Source organism: Salmo salar, chromosome 06, assembly GCF_965601325.2.
Source record: "Salmo salar chromosome 06, fSalSal1, whole genome shotgun sequence".
Classification (NCBI taxonomy): domain Eukaryota; kingdom Metazoa; phylum Chordata; class Actinopteri; order Salmoniformes; family Salmonidae; genus Salmo; species Salmo salar.
In genome coordinates this window covers 84,264,057-84,280,849 of record NC_138296.1, presented here as the reverse complement: position 1 = coordinate 84,280,849, position 16,793 = coordinate 84,264,057, and the positions used below count along the sequence as shown (strand labels likewise).

General features: G+C 40.6%; 1 protein-coding gene across 1 annotated transcript; it reads right to left on the bottom strand.

The window, feature by feature from the left end:
* Window positions 1–5,066: 5,066 nt before the first annotated feature.
* Window positions 5,067–10,273, bottom strand: LOC106608180 (4-galactosyl-N-acetylglucosaminide 3-alpha-L-fucosyltransferase 9). Its single transcript, XM_014205968.3, has 2 exons — window positions 9,959–10,273; window positions 5,067–8,985 (listed from the first exon to the last, which is right to left on the bottom strand). The coding sequence occupies exon 2, from the start codon at window positions 8,973–8,975 to the stop codon at window positions 7,872–7,874; it is 1,104 nt and encodes a 367-aa protein (XP_014061443.2). The 5' UTR covers window positions 8,976–8,985; window positions 9,959–10,273; the 3' UTR covers window positions 5,067–7,871.
* Window positions 10,274–16,793: the final 6,520 nt, after the last annotated feature.

Sequence of the window (16,793 nt, the reverse complement as noted above, 5' to 3'; positions counted from 1 at the left end):
CCACCTTTAACGATATCCCAGAAATCACTCCTTTCAGTGGTGCCCTGTTCCTAAGAGCAAAGCAAGAAACAGATCTTGACCCAAGTTGGTCAGAAGAAACACAAACAAATATCACAAGTCCAGTACTGGTTACCTTTACTGATTCAACTACACCCAACTCCTTTCTCACCCACCCTGAAACCACAAATGTATCATCCAAAAGGCAAGGGTCCACTTTCTCCAGAGATGTCACTCCTACTGGTCCAGATTCTTCTTTATCATGTCTGACGCCATTCTTCCTCAACACACATCTTCCCACTACACTCGGCTCTTCTTCTTCCTCACTGTTAATAACCATGTCTATCCATTCACCACGCTGTTGCAGAGCACGCACTGATGTCATTTCTCTAAAACCCAACTTCTATTCCCTAGCCCACTTTACAAGTCTGGCTATCTTTGACTTCTCCGTGCTTTCCCAACCCTTCGTTTCTTACGCAGTTCCTCCTTTTGTTGCCTTTGCTCTGTGGGCTTTATCATATCACTCTATTCAACATGTGGATTACATCTGTTCGTTAGTCCCGCTTCTTCTGAATAAAAGGAGTTTTGTTGGACCTTCCTTAGAACGTCTTGGTTCTGTTTAATGATTGACTGGTTCAGCAAAGAGACAATGATCTTAACCAATCAACTTTTCCTAACGTATACTGTAGATATATTCCTCTTTTTTGACAGTGTGCGGGTCTCCATCTCTTTCATTAAAATGCAAATATAAGTGGACAATATAAAGCGCCATATTTTTTCGAATAAAACAATGGCCAGTTTGGGTCACAGTTGTATGCAATTCTTTTGTTTTAAACAAACATAATAGGCTATGTGTAACGGCCATCTGAAGGAGTAGCCGACCAAAGCGTGGAATTTGTTAACACTAAACAGAAAATATCTACCCACAAACCCCAAAGGAAAACAGGCTGCCTAAGTATGACTCCCAATCAGCGACAACGATGTACAGCTGTCCCTGATTGAGAGCCATACCAGGCCAAAACAAAGCATAGAAAAAGGGACATAGATTGCCCACCCAAATCACACCCTGACCAACCTAAATAGAGACATAAAAAAGGCTCTCTCAGGTCAGAGCGTGACACTATGTATGGCACGCAATTTCTTGGTGTTTTTTTTCAATATGGCCCATGCACTGATTGAGTGATTTAGGTGACCCAGACACAGGACCAATACAAGTTAAGCTACCACAGTATCCCCTTGACCATTTTAGATCACAAAGGGACACACCAGACAATAAACAGAGACCGGAACAGAAGAATAGGATATGATGGAGAGAGACACCAGAAGAACAGAACAAGCCATAACAGAAGAGGTTAGACATAGGAGACAGTAACAACAAGAACCTGAGATGGCAACAGACAAGACACAGACAGTAACAGACAAGACACAGACAGTAACATACAAGACACAGACAAGACACAGAGAAAGTGACAGAATAGGGCAGATGGATAGAGAACAGAGGTGGATTGAGCACACAGTAGAGAGAGAGAGAGAGAGAGAGAGAGAGGAGAGAGAGAGAGAGAGAGGAGGAGAGAGAGAGAGAGAGAGAGAGATGTATGTTATGGAAGTTTGGCAATACACTGTAGTAGAGGTCTTCACGGGCCCATATTTGGTCCCATCATCAAATATGATTAAGTAGTATCTGCCTTAGACTGCATCAAACCGGGAGAAGCTAGTTAAGCTAGCTAATGTTAGCTAGCTAAGCTAACTGAGGCTGCAGTGCATGTGATTTCTCATCCTACAGTCATCCTACAGTAACAACTCCATTCAGTACATTAAGTAGCAGTTGGTTGGTTAGCAGTTGGTTGGTGCCGCAGAAAAATCAGTCTGCCTGACCCTCAGCAGGCTGATGATGACTTCCTGGTCCATGCAGTGGACACAACTGAAGCTTACACAGAGTGAGTGTCTGTGTATGTCATAGTTCACACCCTGAGGGAGCTGCTCAAGTGCAATGACACCAGGACAGAACTGTTACCCATGATAAAAAAAAGTAATGTCATTTACTTTCTGATAATTGAGTGTGGTCAAGATCAAACATAATTTTAAGCAAGATTTATTTTCACCTAAAACCAATTATATTTTCTTATTCCTTGTAGCTTTTGGAAATAAAAAAAAATTACATTTTGTACTTGACCTTGCAACTTTCTCCTTCGACAAATGTGCTGACTTTGTGGATGGTTATAATCTGATAATGTGGGGAAAATATGGAGAAAAAAATAAGGGGGAGATTTCACACATCAGCTAAAAATAATTTGGGTTGACGCATAAAATAAATAATTGGCTTTCTACGCAACAACATGGTAAGAGCAAAATAAAACAATTGCCATATTACCACTTAAAACAAAAAGAATGTGCTCTATGCATAGCCGTGGTAAGAAAGGGTGCTGAGGGTGCTGCAGCACCCCCCTGATTAATCAGATTATTATTCTTTTTTTTTTTAAATAAAAAAGAAATGAGTGCACTGAGCCTTTATTACTCGTGTATGAGTGGACAAAAATAGTTGTCAACCGCACAGGGACAACACAATACTGAGCACCCACACCCCTAAATATCTTCGCGAAGCCATGGCTCTATGCACATCTTGCCATAGTTGTTATTGCTGCAAAGCTTTGAAGGATTTTCTATCTATCCCCCACTCCCACATTCCCCAGTTTAGAAGCTCAGAATCTTGCGCCGCTGGTTTTATTAAGAAAGTCTTCCATGTGTCCTGCTGCTACAACTGTATCCCCTTTGTAGAGGAGACTTTTACTGTCAGCAGAGGTAAGTCTGGAGTCAAGACGTTTGTTCTTTAGTCAATTTATTTGTCCTCTGTACACTATGTACACTAAGGCTTCAGGGTGCCCCAGAAAGTCCAGCAAGCGCTAGGACCATCACCTAAAGTTGATTCAGCTGAGGGATCGGGGCACCACTAGTACAGAGCTTGCTCAGGAATGACAGCAGGCAGGTGTGAGTGCATCTGCACGCACAGTGAGGTGAAGACTTTTGGAGGATGGCCTGGTGTCAAGAAGGGCAGCAAAGAACCCACTTCTCTCCAGGAAAAACATCAGGGACAGACTGATATTCTGCAAGAGGTACAGGGATTGGACTGCTGAGGACTGGGGTAAAGTCATTTCCTCTGATTGTTTGGGGCATCCGGAAAAAAAGCTTGTCCGGAGAAGACAAGGTGAGCGCTACCATCAGTTCTGTGTCATGCCAACAGTAAAGCAACCTGAGACCATTCATGTGTGGGGTTGCTTCTCAGCCAAGGGAGTGGGCTCACTCACAATTTTGCCTAAGAACGCTGCCATGAATAAAGAATGGTACCAACACATCCTCTGAGAGCAACTTCTCCCAACCATCCAGGGACAGTTTGGTGACGAACATTGCCTTTTCCAGCATGATGGAGCACCTTGCCATAAGGCAAAATTGATAACTAAGTGGCTCGGGGAACAAAACACTCCCCAGGCCTTAATCCCATTGAGAACACGTTGTCAATCCTCAAGAGGCGGGTGGACAAACAAAAACCCACAAATTCTGACAAACTCCAAGCATTGATTATGCATGAATGGGCTGCCATCAGTCAGGATGTGGCCCAGAAGTGAATTGACAGCATGCCAGGGCGGATTGCAGATGTCTTGAAAAAGAAGGGTCAACACTGCAAATATTGACTCTTTGCATCAACTTCATGTAATTGTCAATAAAAGCCTTTGACATTTATGAAATGCTTGTAATTATACTTCAGTATTCCGTAGTAACATCTGACAAAAATATCTAAAGACACTGAAGCAGCAAACTTTGTGGAAATTAATATTTGTGTCATTCTCAAAACTTTTGGCCACGACTGTACACCAGCGGATCCCATCCAACTTGAAGGAGCTGGAGCAGTTTTGCCTTGAAGAATGGGCAAAAATCTCAGGGGCTAGATGTGCCAAGCTTAAAGAGACATACCCCAAGAGACTTGCAGCTGTAATTGCTGCAAAAGGTGGCTCTACAAAGTAATGACTTTGGTGGGTAAATAGTTGTGCACACTCAAGTTTTGTTTTTTGTCATATTTGTTGTTTGTTTCACAATAAAAAATATTTTGCATCTTCAAAGTGGTAGTCATGTTGTGTAAATCAAATGAAACAAATAATTCCAGGTTGTAAGGCAACAAAATAGGAAAAATGCCAAGTGGGGTGAAAACTTTTGCAAGCCACTGTATAGCATTTTGCAACAAAATAAAAATGATTATTTGTCTCTCTGAAAAGAAACCATCAAGTAGATTTTAAAGAAATACATGCCTGTCATTGAACAACCCCATTCCATGATTAGACAGTGAAAATAACACCAATCACTTTCATAATTTCTTTGAACAATACAAGCTAATTCACCAACATTTCTAAGAATGGATATTGGAATGAAACTATTGCCTATTCATATTGTATGCTGCTTCTGTTTTTACCTGTGTTGTAAAATGCACAGGTAGCATGTACATTTATACACTCCTTTCTTAATGGTAGTACTGCTCTTGTGCTATCATATGTACAGTGTATTCATTACCTCTTTCCCCTGTTTCAAAAGCACTACCATTCCACCACCTTTCAAGTCCATTTCATTCCTGTGTGTGTCCATAAAGTATCCTTGCATGAAACCCCCCAAGAATTTTTGAGATAAAGAACCTTGTCAGTGTGTTGGCCTGTGATCTAGAAACCTGATCTTGACAGCTATTTTGCATGACCAGTTTTGCAGCTCCAGGCAAGAACACATTCTTGGCCAGGTGTGGAGATCACATGACCAGTTTCACACCGTTTACTTCAGATACATTCTGAGGCAGTGGTTTCAGTTACAGTTTTTTACTCTTCAATGGCTTTGGTGCTATTTTCCAAATTACATTTACATTTACATCAGTTCGCTTATCCAGAGCGACTTACAAATTGGTGCATTCACTTTATGATATCCATTTGAACAACCACTTTACAGGTGATAATCTATATCTTTTTGGGGGGGGGGAGGGGGGGGGGGGGGGTTCTTAATACAAAACTCCAAAACTGGTAACACTTGTAACACAGCAATTCTTTTTTTCAAAACCTTTTATTTTGCAATCATTTTGTTTGGAGACATATTTCACCACAGAACCATTGATCCAAAATATACTGTTATATACTGTTTACTGTGAAGTACCATGAGAACATTGATTTAATCACCAAAACACAACATAATGATATTTTCTCAATTTAGTTGTTTTAACAAGCAGTTAATACAATAGCAAAACAAATGCAAGATACATCGATCAGAAATCCATTCTGCCAGAGTGACTTGGAGCAGTGAACAAGTGACTGAATTTTTGTTGTTGTACTCAGTCAATTGAAAATCTGGTTACAGTTTTGAAACATTGCACCAAAGTCATTGAAAGGAAATGTAAGTTGCCTGCTTGTGAGCATTCAACAGTTGATGAGCATCACATTGTGATCAAAGTTGTCGGGTAGGTTTGTCTCACACCTCTTTCATTCCTCTAATAAAACAGGTAAAGCAACACCTCATGGCACAATGCCTCTCCCCTTTTGACTCATATATTTTGTGTGTAAATTTAGCATAATAACTTATTTACATAAGTTTTCAGACCCTTTGCTATGAGATTCGAAAGGAGAACCTTCCAGAAGTACAACCATCGCTGCAGCAGTCCACTAATCAGGCCTTTATGTTAGAGTGGCCAGGCGGAAGCCACTCCTCAGTAAAAGGCACATGACAGCCCGCTTGGAGTTTGCCAAAAGGCACCTAAAGGGCTCTCAGACAATAAGAAACAATATTCTCTGGTCTGATGATACCAATATTGAACTCTTTGGCCTGAATGCCAAGTTGAATGTCTGGAGGAAACCTGGCACCATCCCTAAGGTGAAGCATGGTGGTGGCAGCATCATGATGTGGGGATGTTTGTCAGCAGCAGGGAAAGGGAGACTAGTCAGGATCGAGGGAAAGATGACTGGAGCAAAGTAGAGACAGATCCATGATGAAAACCTGCTCCAGTGAACTCAGACTGGGGCAAAGGTTCATGTTCCAACAGGACAACGACACTAAGCGCACAGCCAAGACAATGCTGGAGTGACTTTGGGACAAGTCTCAATGTCCTTCAGTGGCCCAGCCAGAGCCCGGACTTGAACCCGATCGAACATCTCTGGAGAGACCTGAAAATAGCTGTGCAGCGACGCTCCCCATCCAACCTGACAGAGCTCTGCAGAGAAGAATGGGAGAAACTCCCAAAATACATGTGTGCCAAGCTTGTAGCATCCTACCCACGAAGAATCGAGACTGTAATCCCTGCCAAAGGTGCTTCAACAAAGTACTGAGTAAAAGGTCTAAATATTTAGTAAATGTTATAATTTCCCCTTTTTTTATGCATTTGCAAAAATTTCTTCAAACCTGTTTTTATTTTGTCATTATCGGGATTGATGAAGAAAACAAATGTATTAAATCGATTTTAGAATTAGGCTGTAACAAAACAAAATGTGGGAAAAGTCAAGGAGTATGAATACTTTCACAATGCACTGTATGTATTGAACTTGTATTTAACTAGGCAAGTCCGTTAAGAACAAATTCATATTTTACAATGATGGCCTACCCGGACAAACCCTCCCCTAACCCGGACGACGCTGGACAAATTGTGCGCCACCCTATTGGGACTCCCGATAGCGGCTGGTTGTGATCGGGAGTTTAAATTGTAAAACAATGTGTAGGCTATGAGTGCCGTTTTTAAATGTATGTAGTTCTGTCCTTGAGCTGAGCTGCTCTATTAATGTTCTGTCATGTTTCATGTTTTGTGTGGACCCCAGGAAGAGTAGCTGCTGCTTTCGCAACAGCCAATGGGAATCCTAATAAAATACAAAATAAAATAAATAATAATTCCTCTCTCCACGCGCCATATGCTGAAGTTGCATATTGTACCCTCCACATAGAGAGAGGGTGGACAATTAAAAGCAGCTGTCTCGACTTTAAGGAGCCATGGAAGTGATCAGACAAGGGAACATTCACGCATTCGCACATTTTATACAACGATATACAGTCTCATTTTACTAATTTTAGGTCCACCGATTTTTAAAAACTAATATCGATATACAGTTGGTTTTCTATATCGGTACTCATTATTAATTAGCGTACAATATAATATAAACCAGGAACTCTTTGTTTAAATGTCGAATGAGGTCAGTAAAGTTTTTTGTAAACTTTGGCATTTTCACTGAACTATGAAGAGCAGGTCCCCTTTATACGACCCACGTCACAGTTAGCCTATAATACAACATATAAGCCTTAAAATCTGCCTTTCTAAACAAATGTATTTTAGACCAAAGCCTAAGTAACAGCTACACGATTTAATGAAAAGCAATAAATAGACATAGCATTGTTTCACTTTACTTAAAAAAAGACTAATGAACAGAAACAGGAAATAGGCTACAGCTGGCTTCACTGTTTCCCCGCCAAATAGACCTACAATGAAACTCAATGTATCGTAATGAGGTTGAGTGCACTTGGGTCTGTACAGCAGAGTAGTACATTCTCCAAAAATATTTCCTAAAGAAATAGAGCATATAGACAATATGATGTTTATCAGTGGCCTACCGCAGTTTCGCAAAAACATGTGAAGTTGTATAGGTAATCTCATGCTAGAGAGTTTTATATGTTTAGAGAGAATTGTACATTTTTCAAGCACATTTTATGCTATTCTACACACTTTGCCATAAGGCTGAGTGAGAACTTTGCCGTTTTACAGCTAATTTCCTGTAATTCTAAACATTTTTAGTCGTGGTTAATGACCTGTTCATATTCTATCTGGGGGAGGGGAGGGGGTACACCAGTGATGGTAATAGCTAATCAGAAGAGACTAATTAAACCAAATACCATTTGTAAATATCGTGAACAACCCTGTACTCCTTATGTTTTCCTACATGGTCACAGGCATAACAAATAGCTTGGATGAACTCTTGACTCAGTTGAACCAGATGTCGCTGAGCAGAAAAGTGTTCATGCCACTGAAAGTAGCGCAGATATGCCTCATCATCCTTGTCCAACTTCAGCAGGAATTCAGCCAGGGCTTTTGCATTGGGAAAGTCATTAACATGGATGAAGGAATCTCCCGGGACAAAGTCCTCATAGTTCTGTCTCGGGGGGCCCAATACTACTGGCACAGTTCCTGCCGCAAGTGGTCCGTTTAGCTTCTCAGTGATGTAGTCTCTGTGGACTGAGTTCTCAAAGGAGAGGTAGAACTTACAGCTGGAGAGTGTTGAGTAGTAGTCCTCATATCTCAAGAATCTTGCAAAGGCTTTTCCAAAGAGATCCACCTTAATATGTTTGACAAGTTCTCTGTAATAGTTATCCCTTACTGCTGTTCCAGTTTCAGGGTTATTGTTACTCACAATCCAGCAAACTAATTTATCCTTCCTGGGCAGCACAAAGTCCTCACCCAGGCCTTTCCTTGCAGTTAAGCGCCAACGTACAGGGATGTCTGCGTCTTCCCTATAACTCAAGGTCAAGTTGAAAAGGTTCTCTAGACCAGGTATCCTAATTGTGTTTGTAGGTGATTCCACATGGTACCAGATCCACTTCTGGAATGGTGGTCGAGGTGATGGAGGCAAGTTGGATAAATCATGTTTGATGGATTTGTGAAAGATGAGCACCCCGTCTGCCTTGTTGTACAGAGACCGGTCATCTGTCAGTTGGCAGCCATCAATGTTGAAGAAAGTGGTGCAATCGCTAAAATCAAACCTGCGGTTTTCAGGCCAGAACCACAACAGCATGATGGGCTTGTCTGGTTCTGGCTGCTTCTTAGACAAGGAGCTGTTCTCAGGTGGCTTTGAGTAATGACGTGGCAAAGCAGGTTGGGGAGGGCAGATCTGAGATGGAGCTGATTGATAGTACATTACAAACAGCGTCAGAAATCCTCCTAGACCAAGGATCGAGAACAGGACAACACGTACAACTCCAGAAACCATTTTGGGCGTTCTGCAAAAAAAAGAGTCAACTTTTTGAATGATTTTAAGTCAATTGAATCTTCCTGTACACAAAACAGGTTGTTTTAACTCTTAACAGTCTGTTTGACTTCTTAACTGCTTGTTTTACTTGATAACAGCTTGTTTTACGTACTAACTGCTTGTTTAACTTACTAACAGTTTGTTTTACTTACTAACAGTTTATTTTACTTCATAACTGCTTGTTTTACTTGATAACAGTTTGTTTTACTTACTAACAGTTTGTTTTACTTCATAACTGCTTGTTTTACTTCTTAACAGCTTGTTTTGTGTGCAGGAAGAAAGTATGAGAACATAGCAACTGCACAAAGTATATGTCAGCCCAGAACTGTAAACCAAATCCTGTTACAACAAAGGGGAACCGAACGATATAAGGCCAAGCAACATGATAAGAGATGTCGGTTAACTTATTCAAGAGGGACAAGTCTACTTTTATCCATAAAATAGACTTTTATTTGTTCATTTTCTTTTACCCTGTAGCTGAAAGACAACTATCACCCCTCTCTCGTTCACGCCATACACACCCACCTCAGGTTTGTGTCTGTCAATAGTTACCGTTTGGTCTCAGTACAACACAATTTTATGGCCATTTTACAATGGTAGGTGAGGTGTATTTTAAACAAGTAACTTCTAATATCTACCCTTTACTAATACAGTTCCAACCTGCTCTTCTGCTTTGTTCTGCACTGTGATATGGTTTAGGTAGATGACAATCTCTCTCAAATGTATTTTTCACGTGTAAAAACACAATCAGACTTGACCTAAGGATTTGCCAATACAGTAAATACAGCATGTGTTTTATGGCCCCAAGGATCCTCTCCCTTCATATTTACAAGCAGATCTATAAAACTGAAAATCTATGTTCACTTAGCGTAGCATATTCTTAGATAAGTGAAGTCTGTTGTTTTGTGAGGTCTATAATTAAAGAGAAAAAGATCAAGACTCACCAGAAGACAGGTTGTTCTTGTTATAGCTTGTTCAGAGTTGTTCGGTGATGATCTGCTTTGTGATCGGTTTTGTAATACCTACACACACCCAGTCAGAAATGTTGAACTGTGTGATTCGTTTCTCAGTCACATACTCATCTGTTCAAGTATATAAACGTGAAACAGTGAGAAGCTGTATCAAATTATCTTCAAAATATACAGCTATTGTTTACATTTGAAAAGGAAGAACCATCCGACAGCGGCAGAAAACATTCTCAATACGCTTCAGCGGAAAATTTCAGGAGTTGCAAAGCAGATTGTTGTACTTCCTCCTTAGCCACAGCCAATGGGCAGCAAGGGCAGAAATGGAGAAAAACGACCGTAAACTCTGCCAGAGAGAATTCTTCTGGATCCATACTTAATGAACCCTACAGCGATTAGGACTTAATTAGGATTTTGATATGAGGGTCATGTTTTAAATTCCTATTGTCAGTATCTTAGCTTCAAACATAGCCCCCCTCCCAGGTATTAGGGTGTCCTGTATCCATGACGCCACAGGTGTGGCCTGATACTACCCGGACAGTTGACGATAACCTTTACCTTTATCTAGTTGTTTTTAGAAAGGTCCTGGTTCTACATAGCTATCTATCATAGCCCACTGCGCTTTATTATGGGTGACAGTTTTGGTGTTCATCATTGCATTATCTACCAGAAAGTTGGATGGCCCTCTGATGTCACGTACTGTAGGTTGATATATTGCTATGTTTTCATTTATAAAGCATTTTTACAAAAACTCCCACTGTACCTAACATCATTGCTAAACTTTAGACACACGAGTTACCACACCCGGTCTCAGTGATGGCTAACTCTGGAAAGGAATTTGGTCTCTACTGAGTTGGGTAAATCAGAAATTAGTTTTCTTGCACCGTATTTGTGGAACAGTCTTCAAAATGTTCTAAAATGTAATGTTCTGGCCCCGCTAGTGTCATTCAGAAAGCTGAATGAGGACCTTATTACTGATGAATGTGTTTGTTTTTATAACCGTGTTTTTCTTTCTGCTTGCATTTTGCATTTATATTTTGATGTGTGTATTTTCTGTCATTTATGTAATTCAGGGCTCATCTGTAAAATAGACCTTGTTCTCAGTATGACTCCCTGATAAAATAAAGGTAAATAATAATAATAAACATATGTATATATAGTGTTGCATATCTTTTCCTTTTCTTTCTTTTTTTGTGCCACTTTTCGGCTGTATTGCTCTCTTTCTGAGAGTATGGGTTCCATATACTAACAACACATTTTTTTTATCTGTACATATGTTTTGTTCTAGTAGAAATACATCTATAATATGTTCTGTTCTATCTAGCATTTGTAGTTCTATTTGATATTATGACATCTAGTGGCCCTTTTGGCTACTTTAGTTAACCACAGGTGTCTGTAGTTATCTGTGGCTCACTGTGTGGCCGTGTCTGTCCCACTATTGTTTGTGGAGACATGCATTCTGTGAGTAGTAGATATGTTTTGATATATCCCTGTGAATAGTAGATATTTGCCAGAAAAGAGGGAAAGATCAATGAGTGATATATGTATCAGTCAGTGGAGGCTCCTCAGAGTAGGAAGGAGAGGACCATCCTCCTCAGTGAATTTCATAAAAAATAAAAATGGTCAAACTTTTAAAAAGTTAACCTTTTTAGATAAAACTATACTAAATATAATCATGTCACCAAATAATTGATTAAAACACACTATTTCACAAAGAAGGTCTACAGTATCCTCAACACTACTCTGTAGGGTAGCACCATGGTGTAGCCGGAGGACAGCGAGCTTCTGTCCTCCTCTGGGTACATTGATTTCAATACAAAACCTCGGAGGCTCGTGGTTCTCACCCCCTTCCAAAGACTTACACAGTAATTATGACAACTTCCGGATGACGTCCTCCAACCTATCAGAGGTCTTGCAGCATGAACTGACATGTTGTCCACCCAATCAAAGGATCAGAGAATGAATCTAGTGCTGAAAGCATAAGCTACAGCTAGCTAGCACTGCAGTGCATAACATGTGGTGAGTAGTTGACTCAAAGAGAGAGAAAGACAATAGTTGATCAGTTTTCAACATATGAATTTCTTCAGCATTGTCTTGGCTGTGTGCTTAGGGTCGTTGTCCTGTTAGAACATGAACCTTTGCCCCAGTCTGAGCTCTCTGGAGCAGGTTTTCATCATGGATCTGTCTCTACTTTGCTCCAGTCATCTTTCCCTCGATCCTGACTAGTCTCCCTTTCCCTGCTGCTGACAAACATCCCCACATCATGATGCTGCTACCACCATACTTCACCTTAGGGATGATGCCAGGTTTCCTCCAGACATTACATTTGGCATTCAGGCCAAAGAGTTCAATATTGGTATCATCAGACCAGAGAATCTTGTTTCTCATGGTCTGAGAGTCCTTTAGGTGCCTTTTGGCAAACTCCAAGCAGGCTGTCATGTGCCTTTTACTGAGGAGTGGCTTCAACCTGGCCACTCTAACATAAAGACCTGATTGGTGGAGTGCTGCAGAGATGGTTGTCCTTCTGGAAGGTTCTCCTTTCGAATCTCATAGCAAAGGGTCTGAATACTTATGTAAATAAGTTATTATGCAACATTTACACAAAAAATATATGAGTCAAACTGGGAGAGGCATTGTGCCATGAGGTGTTGCTTTACCTGTTTTATTAGAGGAATGAAAGAGGTGTGAGACTAACCTACCCAACCACTTTGATCACAATGTGATGCTCATCAACTGTTGAATGCTCACAAGCAGGCAACTTACATTTCCTTTCAATGACTTTGGTGCAATGTTTCAAAACTGTAACCACATACTACAACAACAAAAATTCAGTCACTTGTTCACTGCACCAAGTCACTCTGGCAGAATGGATTTTGGATCGATGTATCTTGCATTTTTTTGCTATTGTATTAACTGCTTGTTAAAACAACTAAATTGAGAAGATTTCACTATGTTGTGTTTTGTTGATTAAATCAAAGTTCTCATGGTACTTCAGAGTAAACAGTATATAACAGTATATTTTGGATAAATGGTTCTGTGGTGAAATATGTCTCCAAACAAAATTATTGCAAAATAAAAGGTTTTGAAAATAAGAATTGCTGTGTTACAAGTGTTACCAGTTTTGGAGTTTTGTACTAAGAATTTGGAAAATAGCACCAAAGCCATTGAAGAGTAAAAAACTGTAACTGAAACCACTGCCTCAGAATGTTCCAAATGAGATATATATATATATTTTTACATTCTATAGTTTATACTGCTATAGTACTCACTCTAGCCATCTCTACTAACTCACGATATCCCACTATAATAACTCCACACCTGAAACCACCGCAAAATAACAAATTTTACCTAACCCATAGCTTATTACAACCCTATTATTACTACTACTACTACTATCAGTTCAGGTTTGGCCGGGGTAGGCAGTCATTGTAAATATGAATTTGTTCTTAACTTACTTGCCTAGTTAAATAATGGTTGCATTTAAATAAATAAAAAATGATCACTACTGCAGTCACTACCACTACCAGTACTACTACTATTTCACAACCATATACTTCAACTTGATTACAGTAGTGCTGTTATTGAATTATCACAAAGTTTAAATTGATAAAATCCAGTAAGATGCACAGTATCTGAAGTAAACAGTGTGAAACTGGTCATGTGATCTCCACACCTGGCCAAGAATGTGTTCTTGCATGGAGCTGCAAAACTGGTCATGCAAAATAGCTGTCAAGATCAGGTTTCTAGATCACAGGCCAACACACTGACAAGGTTCTTTATCTCAAAAATTCTTGGGGGGTTTCATGCAAGGATACTTTATGGACACACACAGGAATGAAATGGACTTGAAAGGTGGTGGAATGGTAGTGCTTTTGAAACAGGGGAAAGAGGTAATGAATACACTGTACATATGATAGCACAAGAGCAGTACTACCATTAAGAAAGGAGTGTATAAATGTACATGCTACCTGTGCATTTTACAACACAGGTAAAAACAGAAGCAGCATACAATATGAATAGGCAATAGTTTCATTCCAATATCCATTCTTAGAAATGTTGGTGAATTAGCTTGTATTGTTCAAAGAAATTATGAAAGCGTTTGGTGTTATTTTCATTGTCTAATCATGGAATGGGGTTGTTCAATGACAGGCATGTATTTCTTTAAAATCTACTTGATGGTTTCTTTTCAGAGAGACAAATAATCATTTTTATTTTGTTGCAAAATGCTATACAGTGGCTTGCAAAAGTATTCACCCCACTTGGCATTTTTCCTATTTTGTTGCCTTACAACCTGGAATTATTTGTATCATTTGATTTCCACAACATGACTACCACTTTGAAGATGCAAAATATTTTTTATTGTGAAACAAACAACAAATATGACAAAAAACAAAACTTGAGTGTGCACAACTATTTACCCACCAAAGTCATTACTTTGTAGAGCCACCTTTTGCAGCAATTACAGCTGCAAGTCTCTTGGGGTATGTCTCTATAAGCTTTGCACATCTAGCCCCTGGGATTTTTGCCCATTCTTCAAGGCAAAACTGCTCCAGCTCCTTCAAGTTGGATGGGATCCGCTGGTGTACAGTCGCGGCCAAAAGTTTTTGAGAATGACACAAATATTAATTTCCACAAAGTTTGCTGCTTCAGTGTCTTTAGATATTTTTGTCAGATGTTACTATGGAATACTGAAGTATAATTACAAGCATTTCATAAGTGTCAAAGGCTTTTATTGACAATTACATGAAGTTGATGCAAAGAGTCAATATTTGCAATGTTGACCCTTCTTTTTCAAGACATCTGCAATCCGCCCTGGCATGCTGTCAATTCACTTCTGCGCCACATCCTGACTGATGGCGGCCCATTCATGCATAATCAATGCTTGGAGTTTGTCAGAATTTGTGGGTTTTTCTTTGTCCACCCGCCTCTTGAGGATTGACAACAAGTTCTCAATGGGATTAAGGCCTGGGGAGTTTCCTGGCCATGGACCCAAAATATCAATGTTTTGTTCCCCGAGCCACTTAGTTATCACTTTTGCCTTATGGCAAGGTGCTCCATCATGCTGGAAAAGGCATTGTTCCTCACCAAACTGTTCCTGGGTGGTTGGGAGAAGTTGCTCTCAGAGGATGTGTTGGTACCATTCTTTATTCATGGCAGCGTTCTTAGGCAAAATTGTGAGTAAGCCCACTCCCTTGGCTGAGAAGCAACCCCACACATGAATGGTCTCAGGTTGCTTTACTGTTGGCATGACACAGGACTGATGGTAGCGCTCACCTTGTCTTCTCCGGACAAGCTTTTTTTCCGGATGCCCCAAATATCGGAAAAGGGATTCATCAGAGAAAATGACTTTACCCCAGTCCTCAGCAGTCCAATCCCTGTACCTTTTGCAGTATATCAGTCTGTCCCTGATGTTTTTCCTGGAGAGAAGTGGCATCTTTGCTGCCCTTCTTGACAGCAGGCCATCCTGCAAAAGTCTTCACCTCACTGTGCGTGCAGATGCACTCACACCTGCCTGCTGTCATTCCTGAGCAAGCTCTGTACTGGTGGTGCCCCGATCCCTCAGCTGAATCAACTTTAGGAGACGGTCCTGGCGCTTGCTGGACTTTCTTGGGCACCCTGAAGCCTTCTTCACAACAATTGAACCGCTCTCCTTGAAGCTCTTGATGATCTGATAAATGGTTGATTTAGGTGCAATCTTACTGGCAGCAATATCCTTGCCTGTGAAGCCCTTTTTGTGCAAAGCAATGATGACGGCACATGTTTCCTTGCAGGTAACCATGGTTGACAGGGGAAGAACAATGATTGTAAGCCCCACCCTCCTTTTGAAGCTTCCAGTCTGTTATTCGATCTCAATCAGCATGACAGAGTGATCTCCAGCCTGGTCCTCGTCAACACTCACACCTGTGTTAACGAGAGAATCACTGACATGATGACAGCTGGACCTTTTATGGCAGGGCTGAAATGCAGTGGAAATGTTTTTGGGGGATTCAGTTCATTTACATGGCAAAGAGGGACTTTGCAATTAATTGCAATTCATCTGATCGCTCTTCATAACATTCTGGAGTATATGCAAATTGCCATCATACAAACTGAGGCAGCAGACTTTGTGAAAATTAATATTTGTGTCATTCTCAAAACATTTGGCCACGACTCTAGAACCCTTTCCACAGAGGGTTCTACATAAAACCCCCAAAAGTTCTACCTGGAACCAAACAGGGTTCTCCGATGGGGACAGCCGATGGACCCTTTTGGAATCCTTTTTTCTAAGAGTGTATGAAACCAATCACACTCACAAAGCTTGCTGCTAGCCCAGCCGTCATGACACAGGGCAGGACCGAGTTTGGGAAACCCTGCCTTAAGTTACCAAGTGCCATTTGGACACGCGCGCAGTCATGCTGATCTATGAGAGGCAGGGAAACAAAGTCAGAGATTGAATTTGGCACTGTTGGGATACATTTAAATATTCAGGTATGAAGTGCCTGGATGAGACATGAGATAGACAACAACGTGAAGGCAATAATTCAACAGGTGTAATACCTTGGAAAAATAGTGTACAGAGGACAAATAAATTGACTAAAGAAGAAATGTCTTGACTCCAGACTTACCTCTGCTGACAGTAAAAGTCTCCTCTACAAAGGGGATACAGTTGTAGCAGCAGGACACATGGAAGACTTTCTTAATAAAACCAGCGGCGCAAGATTCTGAGCTTCTAAACTGGGGAATGTGGGAGTGGGGGATAGATAGAAAATCCTTCAAAGCTTTGCAGCAATAACAACCATGGCGAGATGTGCATAGAGCCATGGCTTCGGGAAGA

What these genes read in the sequence shown, in the direction of transcription:
- LOC106608180 (XM_014205968.3), bottom strand. Translation starts at nt 8,975, where the DNA reads ATGGTTTCTGGAGTTGTACGTGTTGTCCTGTTCTCGATCCTTGGTCTA.